Here is a 15,159-nt window from a genome sequence, read left to right as displayed (position 1 = left end):
CATGTTTCATCTTTCTAGGGAAACCAGTCCGTAACCACAGCATCGCCACAAGAACAGTTTAACGTTGTCCATTTTTCACCGTTTGCGCACACTTTTTCATGCGATTTCCTACGACTGTTTCACATTGCGCTCTATCAAATGTATTATCTACGTGTTTCGTTTGAAAACCGGTTCAGTTTAGAGCCAAACAATAGCTGTCATCAAAGGAATAGTAGGACTTATCTGCAGATGTGCCTATTCGGTTCTGGAATGCAGAGTTTTCAAGTCAAAACTGACTCAGAACAGATCAAATTTGGTCAAAGTTCAGAACGACAGAGAAGAAGCGCTTGAGTGTCATAAATATCTCTGTTTACACAACAAGTTGCAAACAGCCCTCGGTGCTGCTGTGGTGTGTTTTCCTAACCACGCACATCTGCTGTGGAGCACAACCTCTAGTTTGTGACCCTCACGACACAGACATATAGACCAATCTGCAACAAAAAAGCGTGTGATCCGTGTCAAGAGTTTGTGTGTGTGTGAGTGTCTGTTTGACTCAGTAAGAGAAATGGAGTTGAAGATATTAATCTGTATCTCCATCCATCATGCTCACTTGCGTCAGACAATGTGTGTGTGGTTTGTACACTGTTTATCTCAGTCTCTGTCATCATAATTTGTGAGTGTGTGTTCATGTGCGCGTGTGTGTGTGCTCTCTGAGTGTGTTTCTCTGCTCTTGTATGCAAGTTTTTAGAGTAGGTGGAATTGTTTACTGAATTATAGAATGCTCTGTGTATGGGGGGGCTGGAGTAAATCTGTGTGTGTGTGTGTGTGTGTGTGTGTGTGTGTGTGTGTGTGTCTGCTCTTGCCTGCTGACTGTGCAGAAGGTCAGGCTGACATGGATTGTATTTCTAAAAGAGGAGAAAGCTTCTTTTTCATTCTCCTCCTTGACACACAACAAGTCTGCAGGCAGAGCTGTAATAGAGAGTGAGGGAGATCTAGAGAGGCCACTGTGGGAGCTGTGAAGATGAAAGAGCGCGAGGATGAAGAGAAAGTGTCATCAAGTGTCCTTCCATCCTGCTCTTTTTATGTGCATTTTCATTTTGTGTGTGTAAAAAAAAAAAAAAAAAAAACCCTGAGAGGAAATACCGAACAAGTTGGGAGGTGAAAAAGTTGGTGTGTTGATCCATAAAAGTCTATTTAATCACATTGTAGTTAGCAGTGTTCTTCCAAAAGCACGTCTGAAATATCATTGTTCGAAACTCTTTGTTTCCATTGTCCATCAATAAGTTTCACATCCATCCTGTTTCAGACTTGCAGGCGAAACACTGGTTAAAACTTCTAGTGACAGAAAAGGAAATAGCAAAGGAAATATTTTAATAAACTGGGTCAATTAAATGAATCTCAAAAAGCTCCTATAATACGATATGTTCACTAATACAAACATTTTTAAGAGAAAGAGAAAACTTTTTAATGATTTTGGGATGTTGATCTGCAATCTGTTGCCTGTTCCGATGCTTTTAGAATGTTTTTAAAGAATGTTATTCCTTCTTAAGGAGGAACATTCCGGGAACAAGTTAAAAACGTCCAACTCAAAAACACTCCCATTACATTGTATGAAATTTCCTCGGAACATTCTTCACAACAAAACAAATTCTAGCTGGATTTTCTTGTTTGTTTGAGGTTTTACTGCCGCTGTTTTGAGTTCATTATCTCACGGCGCCATTTTCCTCTGCACTGGTAGACGGGAGAATGAACGCGACTCCTAAAATGTGAATAATAGGAGCGGATGGAAATGTATTTTGTGGAGGAAGACGTGAAAAAAAAGAGAAGAATAAGGGGGAAAGAGGGGAGAAGGAACCGAAACCAGGGGCGGGGGGATGGAGTGATGGAAAAGATTAAAAAAAGAGAAAGAAAGAAGGCAGGAGGGCAGAAAAGAGGAGGCAGAGGGAAAGGTTTCGAAGTAGAAGAGTAGAGGTGTTAGAATTATCGGGGGACTGACAGAGAGGGTTGACTCAGCAGGAGGAGGACAACAGTCACGACTGCAGGGCTACGCCATTCTGAAAAAATACCATTTGTGTTAATAGAGGGCACGTCATTTTTTTGACTCTGTTCTTCTCATTTTCACTGAAAACACCGTTTTTGTTGGGATTTATCTCAAATGAAGAATACCGTTTAAAGACTGGACACTACTGCAGCTGTGTTGGATTCAAAACACTACCCTTTCATAAGTATTTCACCCTCCTGCGATTGGAAAATTCCAGTTGTTCATATTAAAATTTGGATTAGATTTCCAATATTTGTCTAGCCTGTAGTCACGACTACCACTTCATCAGTTCCCATTATGACCGTTATGAATTTTTAACCGCTGCTTAAGGGCTCTAGTTTTTAATCATCACCAAAAACAGAAAGACTGATGATGGGTTGGTAATTAATAATTTTAGCCTTGAAACATATTTTGGATGTATTTATAGATCCCCACCCCCTTTTTTTAGCTGTTTTATTACTTGTATTACTGACACAAGACTTTCTCCTCGCTAGTCTCTCAGTTTGTTACATTTTAGCTTCTAGCTGCTGGCACGTACAAGTTTGTCTTGTATTTGCCGACAGACGAGAGATGAGTAACGATGCAGAGAGGCTAATGCCAGTGTTACTGCCTGCTGTTGTGCCTGTAGAGAGAAACACTGTCCAGATGTGATGTGGAATATCAAAGAGTCCATTCTCATCACCAAAATATCAACGGGCTTATTTTGGTTCACTGCTGATATTTTGCTTGGAAGTCCTACACTTTATATCAGTTTCAACATCAGTATGACATTGTGGTGTTATATTTTTATTTCGTCCTGACTCCAGCCTGAGCTCAGAGAGGACTGGCTGCAGAACATCACTAAAAGATTCATTTTCCAGTAGCGGGCTCGCTAACTGACACCAATTTTGAACCAAATCTCTTTCCTAGTGCTGAAGTCTGAAGCCCCTGACTCACTTTACTAAATGGAGAATAGAACAGGTCCTACAATCCCCATTAGAGACTCTACCTCCTCAACCAGAGTATAGACAGAATGCTTCATTCTGACACTCCTTCCCATTTCCCTCTGAGCAGGAAAAGGTGACCTGATCGGAGCCAACCTGTCACTGGATGATCGAGTGATAAAAACCAACGCCGACGTGAAAGCTCTGACCTACTGTGACCTGCAGTGTATTAACCTGAGGGGGCTGTATGAGGTGCTGGACCTCTACCCAGAGTACTCGCACCACTTTGTCCAGGACATCCAGCAGGACTTGACGTACAACCTGAGAGAGGGACACGAGACACACGTGAGTCGCACCAGAGGTTATGAGCCTCGTGATAGTGTAACTACAATGTAACTCATCGAAAATAACAAATTGCAAAAGTACTCAAGGGGGTCCAAAACAAGTTTTTCTGTCTTTTTTTTTAATCTGTAAGCAAAGTAAATAAGTATTTTTGTATTTTATGAAATATAAAATAAAATAAAACTTGACATCCTATTTTTTAGACCCTTAGTCATTCTTAAATTGGTTATTAAGTAAAAAAAAAAAAAAAAATAGGAGAGATATTAAGGCAACCCTCTCTGAATTGTCTTCTTAAATTTCAACTGGTGATATAATCACACATTTAAAAGGTAATTTGTTCTTGATGTATTTTTGTGAATCTGATCCCTGGTCAGTGTTTCATAGTTTCTATCTTGTTTTGATTCAATTTCATTCCTGACAGATGACTAGCAGGAACTTGGTGATTTGTTTATGTCTTCCGAACCAACAATCATGATGTCAGTGATTGATGATAAAGTAACTGACTGAGAAGAAGAAGAACTGTCTTTTTCTGCACTTGCAGCAGAATGACAGCAAGCCCTCATAACATCTTCCCTCTGAATGATTAGGGTGAACTTAACCATAAGCATATATGCACACACTATAGCAGAATTTCTCTCATATGTATGGTAATTAGTTATGTAGGTATCATATGTATAAATCACTGTTTGAGTCATAGGTGACACTAGAAACACATTAATAACAAGACAAATGAGCTCGTCTGCTGCGGGAACCAGGCAGCTACCTTCGGTGTCTGGACTCAGAATTGACTTCATCAAATTCCAAGAACACACCACTACTTCCATACACTTGAATATAGGAGTGCATCACCATCGCACCGTGTAAAATGATTTACTGCGGAACCTTGTAAAACAGCTCATACATTAACTAAAGCCGAGCCGCGCTTTGTGTTCCAGGCTGCAGCTCATCTACGGTCTTTGCTCTCTGTGGTTCTCTTCCAGGTTAAGGCCAGACTCTCCTCAGCAGCTCTGGATACTCAGGTACGCCACCATTAACACTCCCGCACGCAGACATTGATTGATGATATACAATCTAAAAGCGATATGCCCGGCTTTAAGAACCATGACTCAAACGAACCGTCCAATGCCACATTTGTTCCCAGTCCACAGCGTGTAAATCAGTTTGCGTGATAGAAAATGAAACTCAAATTAACATTCAATCCCGGATCAATATATCATCTCTATGAGTGGTCTGCAGGGCGACCCCGACGTAGACCTCCATCTCTGATGATGGACGCAATCGCTCTCAAATGATTCTGATGGCTACGTCGAGGGAGAAGCGAGATCAGCTCTGCAGGAGAATGCCTTAGCAGTCATTCGCCCGGACGGATGGCGATAAAATGCTCTGCGTCTTTCAAGTTCCTGAGTGACACAAATATAATGATCTGCAGTCAGATGTGTTACAGAAAAATCTACCTCTTAGTTGGAGGCATTAACTGTTGGTGTTTTCCTGGGAGAGTTGGGTCAGAGGCCTCAGATCGATAGGCATTTAAAATTTTGTCTCCTCATCATATAGACAACCGCCATCTTCAGAAACGCAGATGAACAGAGGACGCAGGTCAGAGGTCAGCGGTGTTGCCTTTATTGCAGCCTGAGTGTGAGTGTTGATGTGGGGGATTCGCATCTTAGCGTTTTGCTCCCTGCACTCAGGTGTCATTAGTGTGTATTGAAAACCTGCCAAATCTCGCAGCGGGTCGTGACATCAAAAACCCTCTGAGACGCCAGATCTTGCATACCTTTGTGTTCCTCCTCATAAAGTTGTCAAATTTTACAGTGTCGTTATGTTACAGGATCAGCACAACCTCAGCCCGCTCTAGTGTTCAAGGGACACCATTAAGCTCTGACATGACCTGTGTGACGTCAGGTTCGTGGGTCGAGGTTCTCCGATCACGGCGTGAGCAGCTGCTGATACAACAGCCTCTTCTTTAAACAACTCATTCAACTTTAACAATTAATTCCTCGCTTTCTTCTTCTTCAAGGCACAAAACAACTTCCTCTGAACTTTTCAACAAAGCATGATTGAACAATCGGTCTGCAGCTATCAAGTGTGATATATGAATTGTAATCTTTGGCTTACAGTCTATTCCTGCAGTGCCAGTTGGAATGAATCGGCCTTTCTAAAACCGTGTTTACTCAGATTCACTCCAAACAGCACAGCAACAAAAACTCTGAAGTTGAAAATTGCCTACATTCCATTGGATTACGCTCGAAGAGACTGAAATCTCCTTGTATCTTCTGTTTATGAATTATGCCTTTTGTTTTAGTCCATGGGAGTTTTCTTTGTTCGATTTTCCCCCGGATATTTCACACGTCTCCGTCCATACCGAAAAGCATGTAAACATCGTATGTTTGAGGGAAAAAAGCAAGATTTTTATAACTTCCAAATCATTTAGAAAAAGCCCCACAAAACATTTATTTATTTTTCATAATTGATGATGAGCAAATAAGAGACTTGAGCAAACCTGAGCTGATAGAAATATGACACATCAGATCAATGCTGATATATTTTTGAAAATGATCAATAGGCTATCTCACCATTCCGTGTTGATGTAATCCTGCATCTCGAAGAACACTTCCTCCCCACAATCACATAAAAGGCTGCCGAAATGGGATCGTACTCTTACACGTTTGGCACTTTCTGTCTTTTTAGACAGAGCTCAGTGTATTTTTATTTCCCCATCAATAAAATGGTGAATAGTGCGGAGAAATAAAGGGAGATTTTCAAAAACAGCAGTTGTATGTAAAAAAAATAGACTAGTAATCTACGGATGTTTGTGTTGTTATTTAAAAAGGGGGGATTTAAGCAGCATATGAGGAGGAAAGTCTGTCTTTGTGAACAAAAAGCATTCAAGAAAAGTTTTCTGAGTATTCATATTCCAAGTTTGTATTTTAAAATGTACACTAATCCTAGCTGCTCTAAACGACTCCTTTCATGAGGATATATGTTTCTCCACTTGCAGTCGTGTGTGAGAAGGAACGGGCAGGTGGTCCAGGGCTATCCTCCCGTTACTGAGGCAAAGGAGGAAGATGAGAAGGAAGAAGATGAAGCCATGTCAGTGTCTCCATCATCAGAGCGGAACCAGGCGGTGAACATTAGGGACGTTGGTGAGATGTGTCCAGCGAGCCGACCCAGCCAGAGAACCACGGGACAGAGCTCCCGGAGGTCCCGGAGGAAGAGCCAGGAAATTACACTCACCACTTTAGACCCGTCCAACCTGAGCCCCCGGTGAGTCGGACCACCTCTGACTTGTCTTCCTGCCTCTGTTAAAAGTCACATTAAAGTGGAGCGAGAACATGGTTGATAGCGGTCTTCTGTGTAATGTTTAATTTACTTGGGTAAGAAACTTAGTTTCAGCAAATAACACTTACTTTCTGTATTCTTTACATGGGAGCACATTCACTTTCTTGCCATGAAAATAAATTGAGTACTTGTCCAACAAAAATGACGCTACAGGCACAAACTGATTAGCCTAGCTTAGCATAGAGACTGAAAAAAGGGGCGAACAGCTCCCCTGGTTATTCTAAAAGTTCAACAACAACAAATCCTTTGGAGTATAACATATTTTTAAGCCTTATTTCAAACTTTGTAAAAGGCTAGACCAGCGACCTTTACGCTAAACTGGGTGTTTCCTGGCTGTAGTGGCAACAGTCTTAATATTTGGTAGTCTCATTTTACAATGTTGAAAAAATTTGGAGACAAGAACTAGTATAGCTAAAATACTGGTATGAATATGAATTAATATCATTATGTATAATAATGGTATTTGCAAATAACCCATCAATTATGACATTATCACTTACGATCTTTTAGTCCCCGTCCCCAACACTAACTTCTGTCTGTTTGCAGGATAGTGGACGGTACTGAAGACAGTGAGGGGACAGAGAGCTCCGTGGCCTTCTCCTTCTCTTCCAACCGACGTTGCCCCATCAGTGAACCCACCAGTGCCTCAGCATCTGCCACAGGTCCTCCCATCACACACACACACACACACACACACACACACACACACACACACACACACACACACACACACACACTTTACCTTTGAAACCTGGCTGGTGAAAAACAGTAGGAATCATACTGTCACAATGAATAGTGTGTGGCTGTATAATGAGATGTGATTAATAAAGTGCACTTACTCTCCATGCCGTCGGTATTCATCAGCTGCCTTTACAAACTCAAACTGCTGTGTGTACATTTTCAACGCTGGAGGTGATTTGTAACTCGACAATTTGTGTCTCAGATATGCTTCAGATTAGCACCGCAGAATTAGCAGCGAAAGCAGAGGAGAGTAGAGGACAACTGCGACACCTCAACCAGCAGGTAAGAGTGTGTGTGTTCTTGTACTTGCTACATCGTGACGACTGGATGTTTTGAACTGCAGGGTGAGGACATTGTAGCAGGTCCTCACAACTTCAAAGGGCTGTCTGAAGGTAAAAACTTGGTTTTAGAATCTGGTTTAGAATTAGGTCATCGTTAGGCTTAGGCTCAGTCTCAGGCCCAAGCACAGGCTCTCACCAAGTAATGAGCAAAAGAATTTGTGTGTTTGGGCGGGGGGGGGTTAAGATAATGCATTATAGATGTTGGAGTTGCAATGCGTCATCAATATGATCAATCCCTTTGTTCCGCTGTAAAACCCCAAAAGCTCTCCCCTCTTAAACTACTTTAAAGTATTTAGTTTTCATTCTCCAAAGAAGGTTATGTGATCTGTGTTATTAAGCTGATTTTCACCTGATGGAGGGGTGCAGCATGAGCCTTGGTAAAGCCCACTACATTTTGGGGCAGATCAGATTAAAACAATAACCCCAACCGTAACGACGCTCACAAAGACCTTTCCTCCACCCCCGCCTCACTTATGTGTCATTGCTAATGGAGACTACGGAGGCTAACAACAGCAATACTCTACTCAACAGTCAGTTTACAGACCCTCCAGAGCATCATCCTGTATAATCCATATCCTCTCTATTCAACCCAGGGCTCAGTAATCAAGTTTCATTTGAGCTACAAAACAAACGATACCACGTTCACCACATTGGTGCTTCTTAGAAGTGCCATGAATGGTCTTTGAATTAGCTGCCAACTGTTCATTCACTTTGAGATTTTAAACCTCTTAAAGGAGAAGTTTGTTTGCTGTGTGTGTGTGTGTGTGCGTGCGTGCGTGCGTGAGCGCGCGCATATATACAGTATCTCACAAAAGTGAGTACACCCCTCACATTTCTGCAAATATTTAATTATATCTTTTCATGGGACAACACTGAAGAAATGACACTTTGATACAATGTAAAGTAGTCAGTGTACAGTTTGTATAACAGTGTAAATGTACTGTCCCCTCCCTTCGGAAACGGAGCCGCAGGGCAGTATTCCAACATGATAACGACCCCAAACACACCTCCAAGACGACCACAGCCTTGCTAAAGAAGCTGAGGGTAAAGGTGATGGACTGGCCAAGCATGTCTCCAGACCTAAACCCTATTGAGCATCTGCGGGGCATCCTCAAACGGAAGGTGGAGGAGCGCAAGGTCTCTAACATCCACCAGCTCCGTGATGTCGTCATGGAGGAGTGGAAGAGGATTCCAGTGGCAACCTGTGAAGTTCTGGTGAACTCCATGCCCAAGAGGGTGAAGGCAGCGTTGGAAAATAATGGTGGCCACACAAAATATTGACACTTGGGGCCCAATTTGGACATTTTCACTTAGGGGTGTACTCACTTTTGTTGCCAGGGGTTTAGACATTAATGGTTGTGTGTTGAGTTATTTTGAGGGGACAGTACATTTACACTGTTATACAAACTGTACACTGACTACTTTACATTGTATCAAAGTGTCATTTCTTCAGTGTTGTCCCATGAAAAGATATAATTAAATATTTGCAGAAATGTGAGGGGTGTACTCACTTTTGTGAGATACTGTATATATATATATATATGTATATATGTATGTGTATGAATTCCTTAGAGAACATTCAGGGGAAAAAAATGTCCTATTGAAATTGTAACTCCACCTCCTGATCCTGCTGTAGAGCAAATCCTGCAAGAGAGAGAAAGTGACAGGGAGGTGCTGAAGTGTGACTTGGGGTAATATAACTTCCAAAGCGATGCAGACACACAAACAGAAGTATAGAACAATCCCTTTACAGCCAGTAGTCCAGAATAAAACCCTAATATAACAGAGTGCAAGAGTTTATGTTGTAATGGGAGCGGGAATAAAAATTGGCCTCTTAATGGGTTTCAATGGGATATTTTCTCTTGTAAAGTGCTCTCTGCCTTTTTCGTGTATACTGCTTCATCAAGACTTATTTCAGGGGTTGAGGTGAGCTGACAATTGAAAAATGAAAATAAAATGTTTGTGATTTCATGTCAAAAGTGGATGGAGGATATAAAACATATTTTAACCCTCTAAAGTATAGTTTCATAAGCCGGTTTCTCAACACCAGGACCTCAGAGCTTTACTGTTTAATGACGGTGTCACATTCTGATGTTTTATAGACTTCACCGTCACACCCAATGTAATCTCCCGACACACACACACACACACACACACACACACACACACACTGCCTCTTGTGAGGTATCCTACGGCTTTGATTGGCGGGTTGCTTAATTGACATTAGACTTTTGTCAGGTGACGAGTGTTTGCTTCTTCCTGCTGAGGCTCAGCGAGGGTCCTGGGACGAAACGATAGAGGCAGAGAAAACTGAAGAATGTGAGAAAGGGAGAGCAAAAGGATGAAATGGCTTTTTAAGCACCTTTGAGGGGATGAAAGGGAGAAGTGGGAACAACAGCGCAGCACTTTAACTTGCCAACAGTTCTACATTCTGCCTGTTGTCTTTCCTCTGTGCTTCACGGCTGTTTGACAGGAAGTCTCTCAGCGCGGCCCGTTCACACTCATCCCCAGAGAATATAAAAACACATGAACATGTGTTTTGCTTAACTAAAGCTGACTTTATTAACATTTGCTGATGGTATTGGTACTTATGTTCACGGTTCAGTCTCAACAGTTACTGAGTGTTCGTGACGTGCAAGCTAAGGTAAGAGAGGAAATAATGCCTTTAAATCATTTTCTCATCTCCTTGGCAACAGCAGGAGAACAGCAAAACACCAGTTGCTCTATGAAAAGAAAATTAAATTTATGTTTAGTTCTTATTGCATTTTTTTATATGCATTTTTAACCCTTTGCTATATTCATACCCCAAAATGCTTCCTCCAGTGGGACATGAGTAGTTTTTCATGTGGCTGAAGCCTAATGTGATGATCTGTGTAAGGAGTCCTGGAGCAGGATCAATACTGCCTGAGTAGCTCTAATCACAAGAGCAGGCTAGAGAAGCACCAAATACCACACACACCCTTGAGAAAGTGTCATGGTCTAGCGTAGCATGTTAATGTGTGTCTACAGGCGTGTCAGTGGTGACCCACTTTAGCAAATGAGCAGTGAAACAATGAGAACAGTACGTGTGTTTCAAAGCTGCAGTCACTGATTTGTCTGTAAACACAACACTGACATATTCTAAGAAGTGTGTGTGTGTGTGTGTGTGTGTGTGTGTGTGTGTGTGTGTGTGTGTGTGTTTGTTTTTTGGTTACTGCCATTTTCTACTTCCACTCTCGTCCTGAGTTTGTCCGGAGGTGCCATGAGTATCTGAGTGCTCTATACTGACTTATGATGATGTCATGAGATTATTGACTGAAAATTGGTTGTTACATGTTTATTGAAGCCTGCTCCATTTTTTTTTAAACAAGACTAATAATTATTGAATTTTACTGCATAAAATCCAAAGAAATTGCCTTTATTATTCTTTCATTTAGTTGTTGTTGTTTTTTGTGGCATTTTTCATGTCTGCTCTAACTTTAACTGTAAAAAGTGGTTTTGTTGTCCATTTAAAAAATAATGAGAAGTGCAGCTTTAAGGCATGATGACAAAAAAAAATTACACTGAAATTGTTAAAGTGAAGCTCAACAAAGTGAGATGGGTCTGGAATCAGAACCAGAGGAACCATGCTGACCTGGTGTGTAGTGAAGAGGACTTCGCTGCCAATCCGAGGGCCTCTTGTTTGGAAGTAAAGGGTAATGAAGTTTGCCCACGCATTTTGATGCCGACTGCCATCGATGGAAAAAAAAACAAAGGGTTTGTTGTGGCCTTTAGTGCTGCGAGTCATCAGTATTCCAGTTTGATCTGATGAACCAGTTGATGGTGACAGGCTCATTGTTTGCTGTCATTAGAATATCGTTTGTGTTATTATTGCTTCCCCTGGACAGTTTTTCAGTGCTTTGTGTTTTAAAAACGTACATGGTGAACCTACTGTTAGCCTAGCACGATGCTAACGACAACACTGAGTTGTGAGCCGGACGTGTACCTGAAGCTGCAGCAGTTTGTGGTCCTCCAAGGCTGTGGTTTGTCTCCCAAAGTCTCTGAGGTAGGAGACGTGGAATCGCGTTGACAGCGTGTCTGATTGGACTGTCCTGTCGGTCTCAGCTTTTCTATTTTTATCAAAGCCAGATTTTAGATGCAGGCTTTTATCAGCCACTCCACAGAGACACAGAGAGAGAAACTGAAGAAAGGAAAATGTTTGTAACTGGATGTGTGACTTTGGACCGATGTCTAAGTGAGAGGGGAGGCAAATGTACACCGAGGTGTTTGCTGATATACAAATGCATGTCTGTGTGAGAGAGCCCTCTGAGCCTGATTACATGCCTGATGGCCTCTCGATGTCTTCAACCCCCCCGCCCCCACCTGCAGTTGTGGGTCCTGCTGAGGGCTGACGTGCATCCAGTGGCTGTGGTGTGCACGATTGGCCTGATGAATGATCGTGAATGCCTTGACTGGCAGAAGCAGATGGTACATTGGCAGGGCTCCCTGGTGGGGCCCTCTGTGGACACGGCACATGATAGCCAATTATAGCCGCAAGTTTGTCTCTACATGTAAAACAGTTCCGACCCAAAATAACTGACCTGAAAATGGGAAATTCATAGGGATCATAAATCTTCCTCCCAGCCAGAATAGTCAACCATGTATTTCATGTGTGTGCAGGTGACGATGCTCGGGAGGGAAGTGGCCGACCTCGGACAGGTGATGAGGAGAATGGCCCAACTCATGGAGACCCTCATGTCACCAGTGCCCCAACCTTCAGTTCTCTGCCCCACACACTGCTCCCCAGCACACCACACCTACCTACCACACCCTAACCTTCCTCAGTCTTACCCCTCCCTGTCCTCGTCTCAGACTGCCTCCATCTGGACAGATACCCCCATGTCGCTGCCTTCCTCCCCCCTCACAGTCCCCCAGCAGCATAGCACAGTATGCCACGTGGACTCTCTCACGCACAGACCCCATGACCTTCAGCTGGGTTTTCCTCCTACCGTCCGCAGCTCAACTCCACCTTCAACCCTCAGCTCATCTGGGCTTCAACCCTCTTCCATTGCCGTAGAGCATCACCAGCCTTCCTCACTCCTCAGCTCACCGGAGACTTATCGCTACACAGATGGGGTTTCTAGCTCGATCAGGTCAAGGGCATGCAGTCCTCCTCCGCAGGACGGAGGAGCTGAAAGCCCTCATCAGAGCTCGGGGTGCCCTCCTCAGTGTGAACTCTCAGAGACCTTCCAGACCCAACCTAGGAGTTTGTAGCAGGCCTCCATCTGATCTCTCCTGGACTCTGCAGGACTTTTTCCTGGACATTTTTGGGTGGAGTAATAATTTGAGGACATTTGCAGGGTTTGTTTAAGAGGCATGTATTTAAAAATCCAGTTGCATGAAAACAAATAAAGAAAGATTAGGTGTGTTAGCTTTACCTTATAGAATCTTGGTATTGTTAGATGGGATGTAGAAGTTTGGGTCAGTTGTGGAGCTGTAAAATGGCAGCCCTCTGGATACCGTTCTCTCCTAGCCCACTATATGCCCCCTCCCCAACGCTCGTCCTCCCATCGCCTCCACCGTGAGGCCCCTTCACAGAGCCACAGCAGGATTGTGCAAGAGACTTCCTTCTATTCTCTTTTTTTTATTTGCTCCTGGCAAGCAATGGTTTCAGGTTGGCTGGTCCGAGGATGAAAAAAGAATCATGAGTGGTGGAGGTTGGCTTTGGAGACACCCCACACACACACACACACACACACACACACACACACACACACACACACACACACACACCTCTGCCATTTCCTCTCCTTTTAACCCTTCTCTACTTGCTCACTCAACCCTTGCCCGATGCTCTGAATGGCCTGGACCAGTGCGTGGCTGATTGGAGCTGGTTGGACTGGGAGGAGAAAGAGATGGGATGTATTGTGCTCTTTGCCAGCGGCCCTCAGGGAAGCAGGAGACGGGAGGAGGTGGAGGGCTGGTAGAAGTTGGTGTTGTGGGGGGAATGATGCCTCCGGCAACACAGCCCCTGCTGTCGTCTGTCATACTGAGAACGGGGACTCTCTCTGTCTCTCTCTCTCTCTTGTTTCTAGTGTTTCTCTCCATACACCTTCCACTCTCCCTCACTCCCTCCCTCTCTCTCTTACTCTCTGCATGCTTTTCCGAGCCTTTTGAGTAGTGCCTGTAGACACACATTAACATGCTGCATGTCACCCTGTGGAAATCCAGCTTGCAATTTATCTATCTAATAAAAGGAAACACTGTTCATTCTTTTAATAACTGAACCTGGCATTTGCAGATGTGTTTTTATTGGATGTGGGTTCATTTTAAACAGCTGGGTAATTTTTAGACGCTAGGTTGTCAGAGACGTCCCTGTTGTGAAGTGGCCTGGAGCAAAGACGCAAATACCGAATTGGTTCATGATCCATGATGTAGGCCATTTCCCCGATTGGTTATCCAGGGTTACCGAGTGAAGGCAATATTCCCACATAAATGCACAATAAATTAAGACGCTTTTATATTTCTATGAATGTATCAATATGAAATATGTATTTTTTTACCTCAAAGAATGCAAGAGTTTGGGATAACGGTAAACGATACTACTGTATGTGAGATTATGCGATCCTGGTCGTAACTCAACTCATCTACTGTTCTCTTTTGAATTGATGTACAGTAGGTTCGACACTGCTTCTCTGCAAATGGAATGTACTGTAATGAAACTTTTTTTCCCTTAACATTTTGATATTAGATGCAAAACTTGTTATGCTAATAAATGACAAATATGACTGTTAAGTCCCGACCTCTTGTTTTACATTCATTAAAGCTGAAAACAAGTTACTAGAGGTCACGACCACTCACAGTGTATATTTTATAACCCATAAATATGTTGTGTTCTGACGGATATCAGCATTCGATGAAAAACTATGTGGCGGTGACGCTGAAAAAGGTCTTGATTTTGACACGCCTAAACATAATGAATAATGTTAGCTACTTTCATAAAGCTAAATTAACTGGATGTCATTTTTAAAAGTGTTTTGGAGGAGAAAAAAAAAAAGTCCTGAGAATCCTGAGACAAAAACAAACAAACTGCAAATACAAGAACCCCTTCTGCAAGCCGGGCAGCCCTAACATGGCATCCGTCTCTCGTAAGAAAGAGAAAAGAAAGAGAAACATGTACCTGTAATTATTCCCAATGCAAGTAAGCACAAGTTCAATTACATCTGGCGTGAGGGCCATGTAGTTAGTATGACGGCGTATGGGGGCCACGTTGAGGAATAAATTTGCAATTCAAAAAAAAAAAAAAGTTGGAATTCTATGAGAATAAAATTGTAATTTTACAAGAAAAGGATAATTATACGGCACCTACAAACGAAGACAACAAAGCGGGTGAAAGTCCAGGCAGCCTCCTTGGCTGCTGTGTCACACAATCCGTTCTAGAAGTCCTGATACTGGTGATCATGTGGCGCTGATGTGCCAAAAGATGAAGAATGTC

At 42.8% G+C, this 15,159-nt stretch overlaps 1 protein-coding gene across 1 annotated transcript in view; it reads left to right on the top strand.

Annotated features, from left to right (window-relative positions):
• kcnh8 (potassium voltage-gated channel, subfamily H (eag-related), member 8) overlaps window positions 1–14,451 on the top strand; it is a 58,602-nt gene extending 44,151 nt beyond the window's left edge. The window contains exons 11-16 of the mRNA XM_086193149.1: window positions 3,074–3,288; window positions 4,266–4,304; window positions 6,284–6,549; window positions 7,171–7,286; window positions 7,568–7,647; window positions 12,345–14,451. Coding sequence (XP_086049275.1) covers window positions 3,074–3,288; window positions 4,266–4,304; window positions 6,284–6,549; window positions 7,171–7,286; window positions 7,568–7,647; window positions 12,345–12,938 — 1,310 coding nt within the window. The 3' untranslated portion in view covers window positions 12,939–14,451. The remainder of the gene's footprint in view (window positions 1–3,073; window positions 3,289–4,265; window positions 4,305–6,283; window positions 6,550–7,170; window positions 7,287–7,567; window positions 7,648–12,344) is intronic.
• Window positions 14,452–15,159: the final 708 nt, after the last annotated feature.

The sequence above is a fragment of the Aulostomus chinensis genome, chromosome 22, assembly GCF_037954235.1.
Source record: "Aulostomus chinensis isolate RoL2024-O1b breed Wild chromosome 22, RoL_Achi_v1.0, whole genome shotgun sequence".
NCBI classification, from domain to species: domain Eukaryota; kingdom Metazoa; phylum Chordata; class Actinopteri; order Syngnathiformes; family Aulostomidae; genus Aulostomus; species Aulostomus chinensis.
This window is presented reverse-complemented; position numbering and strand designations above follow the sequence as displayed.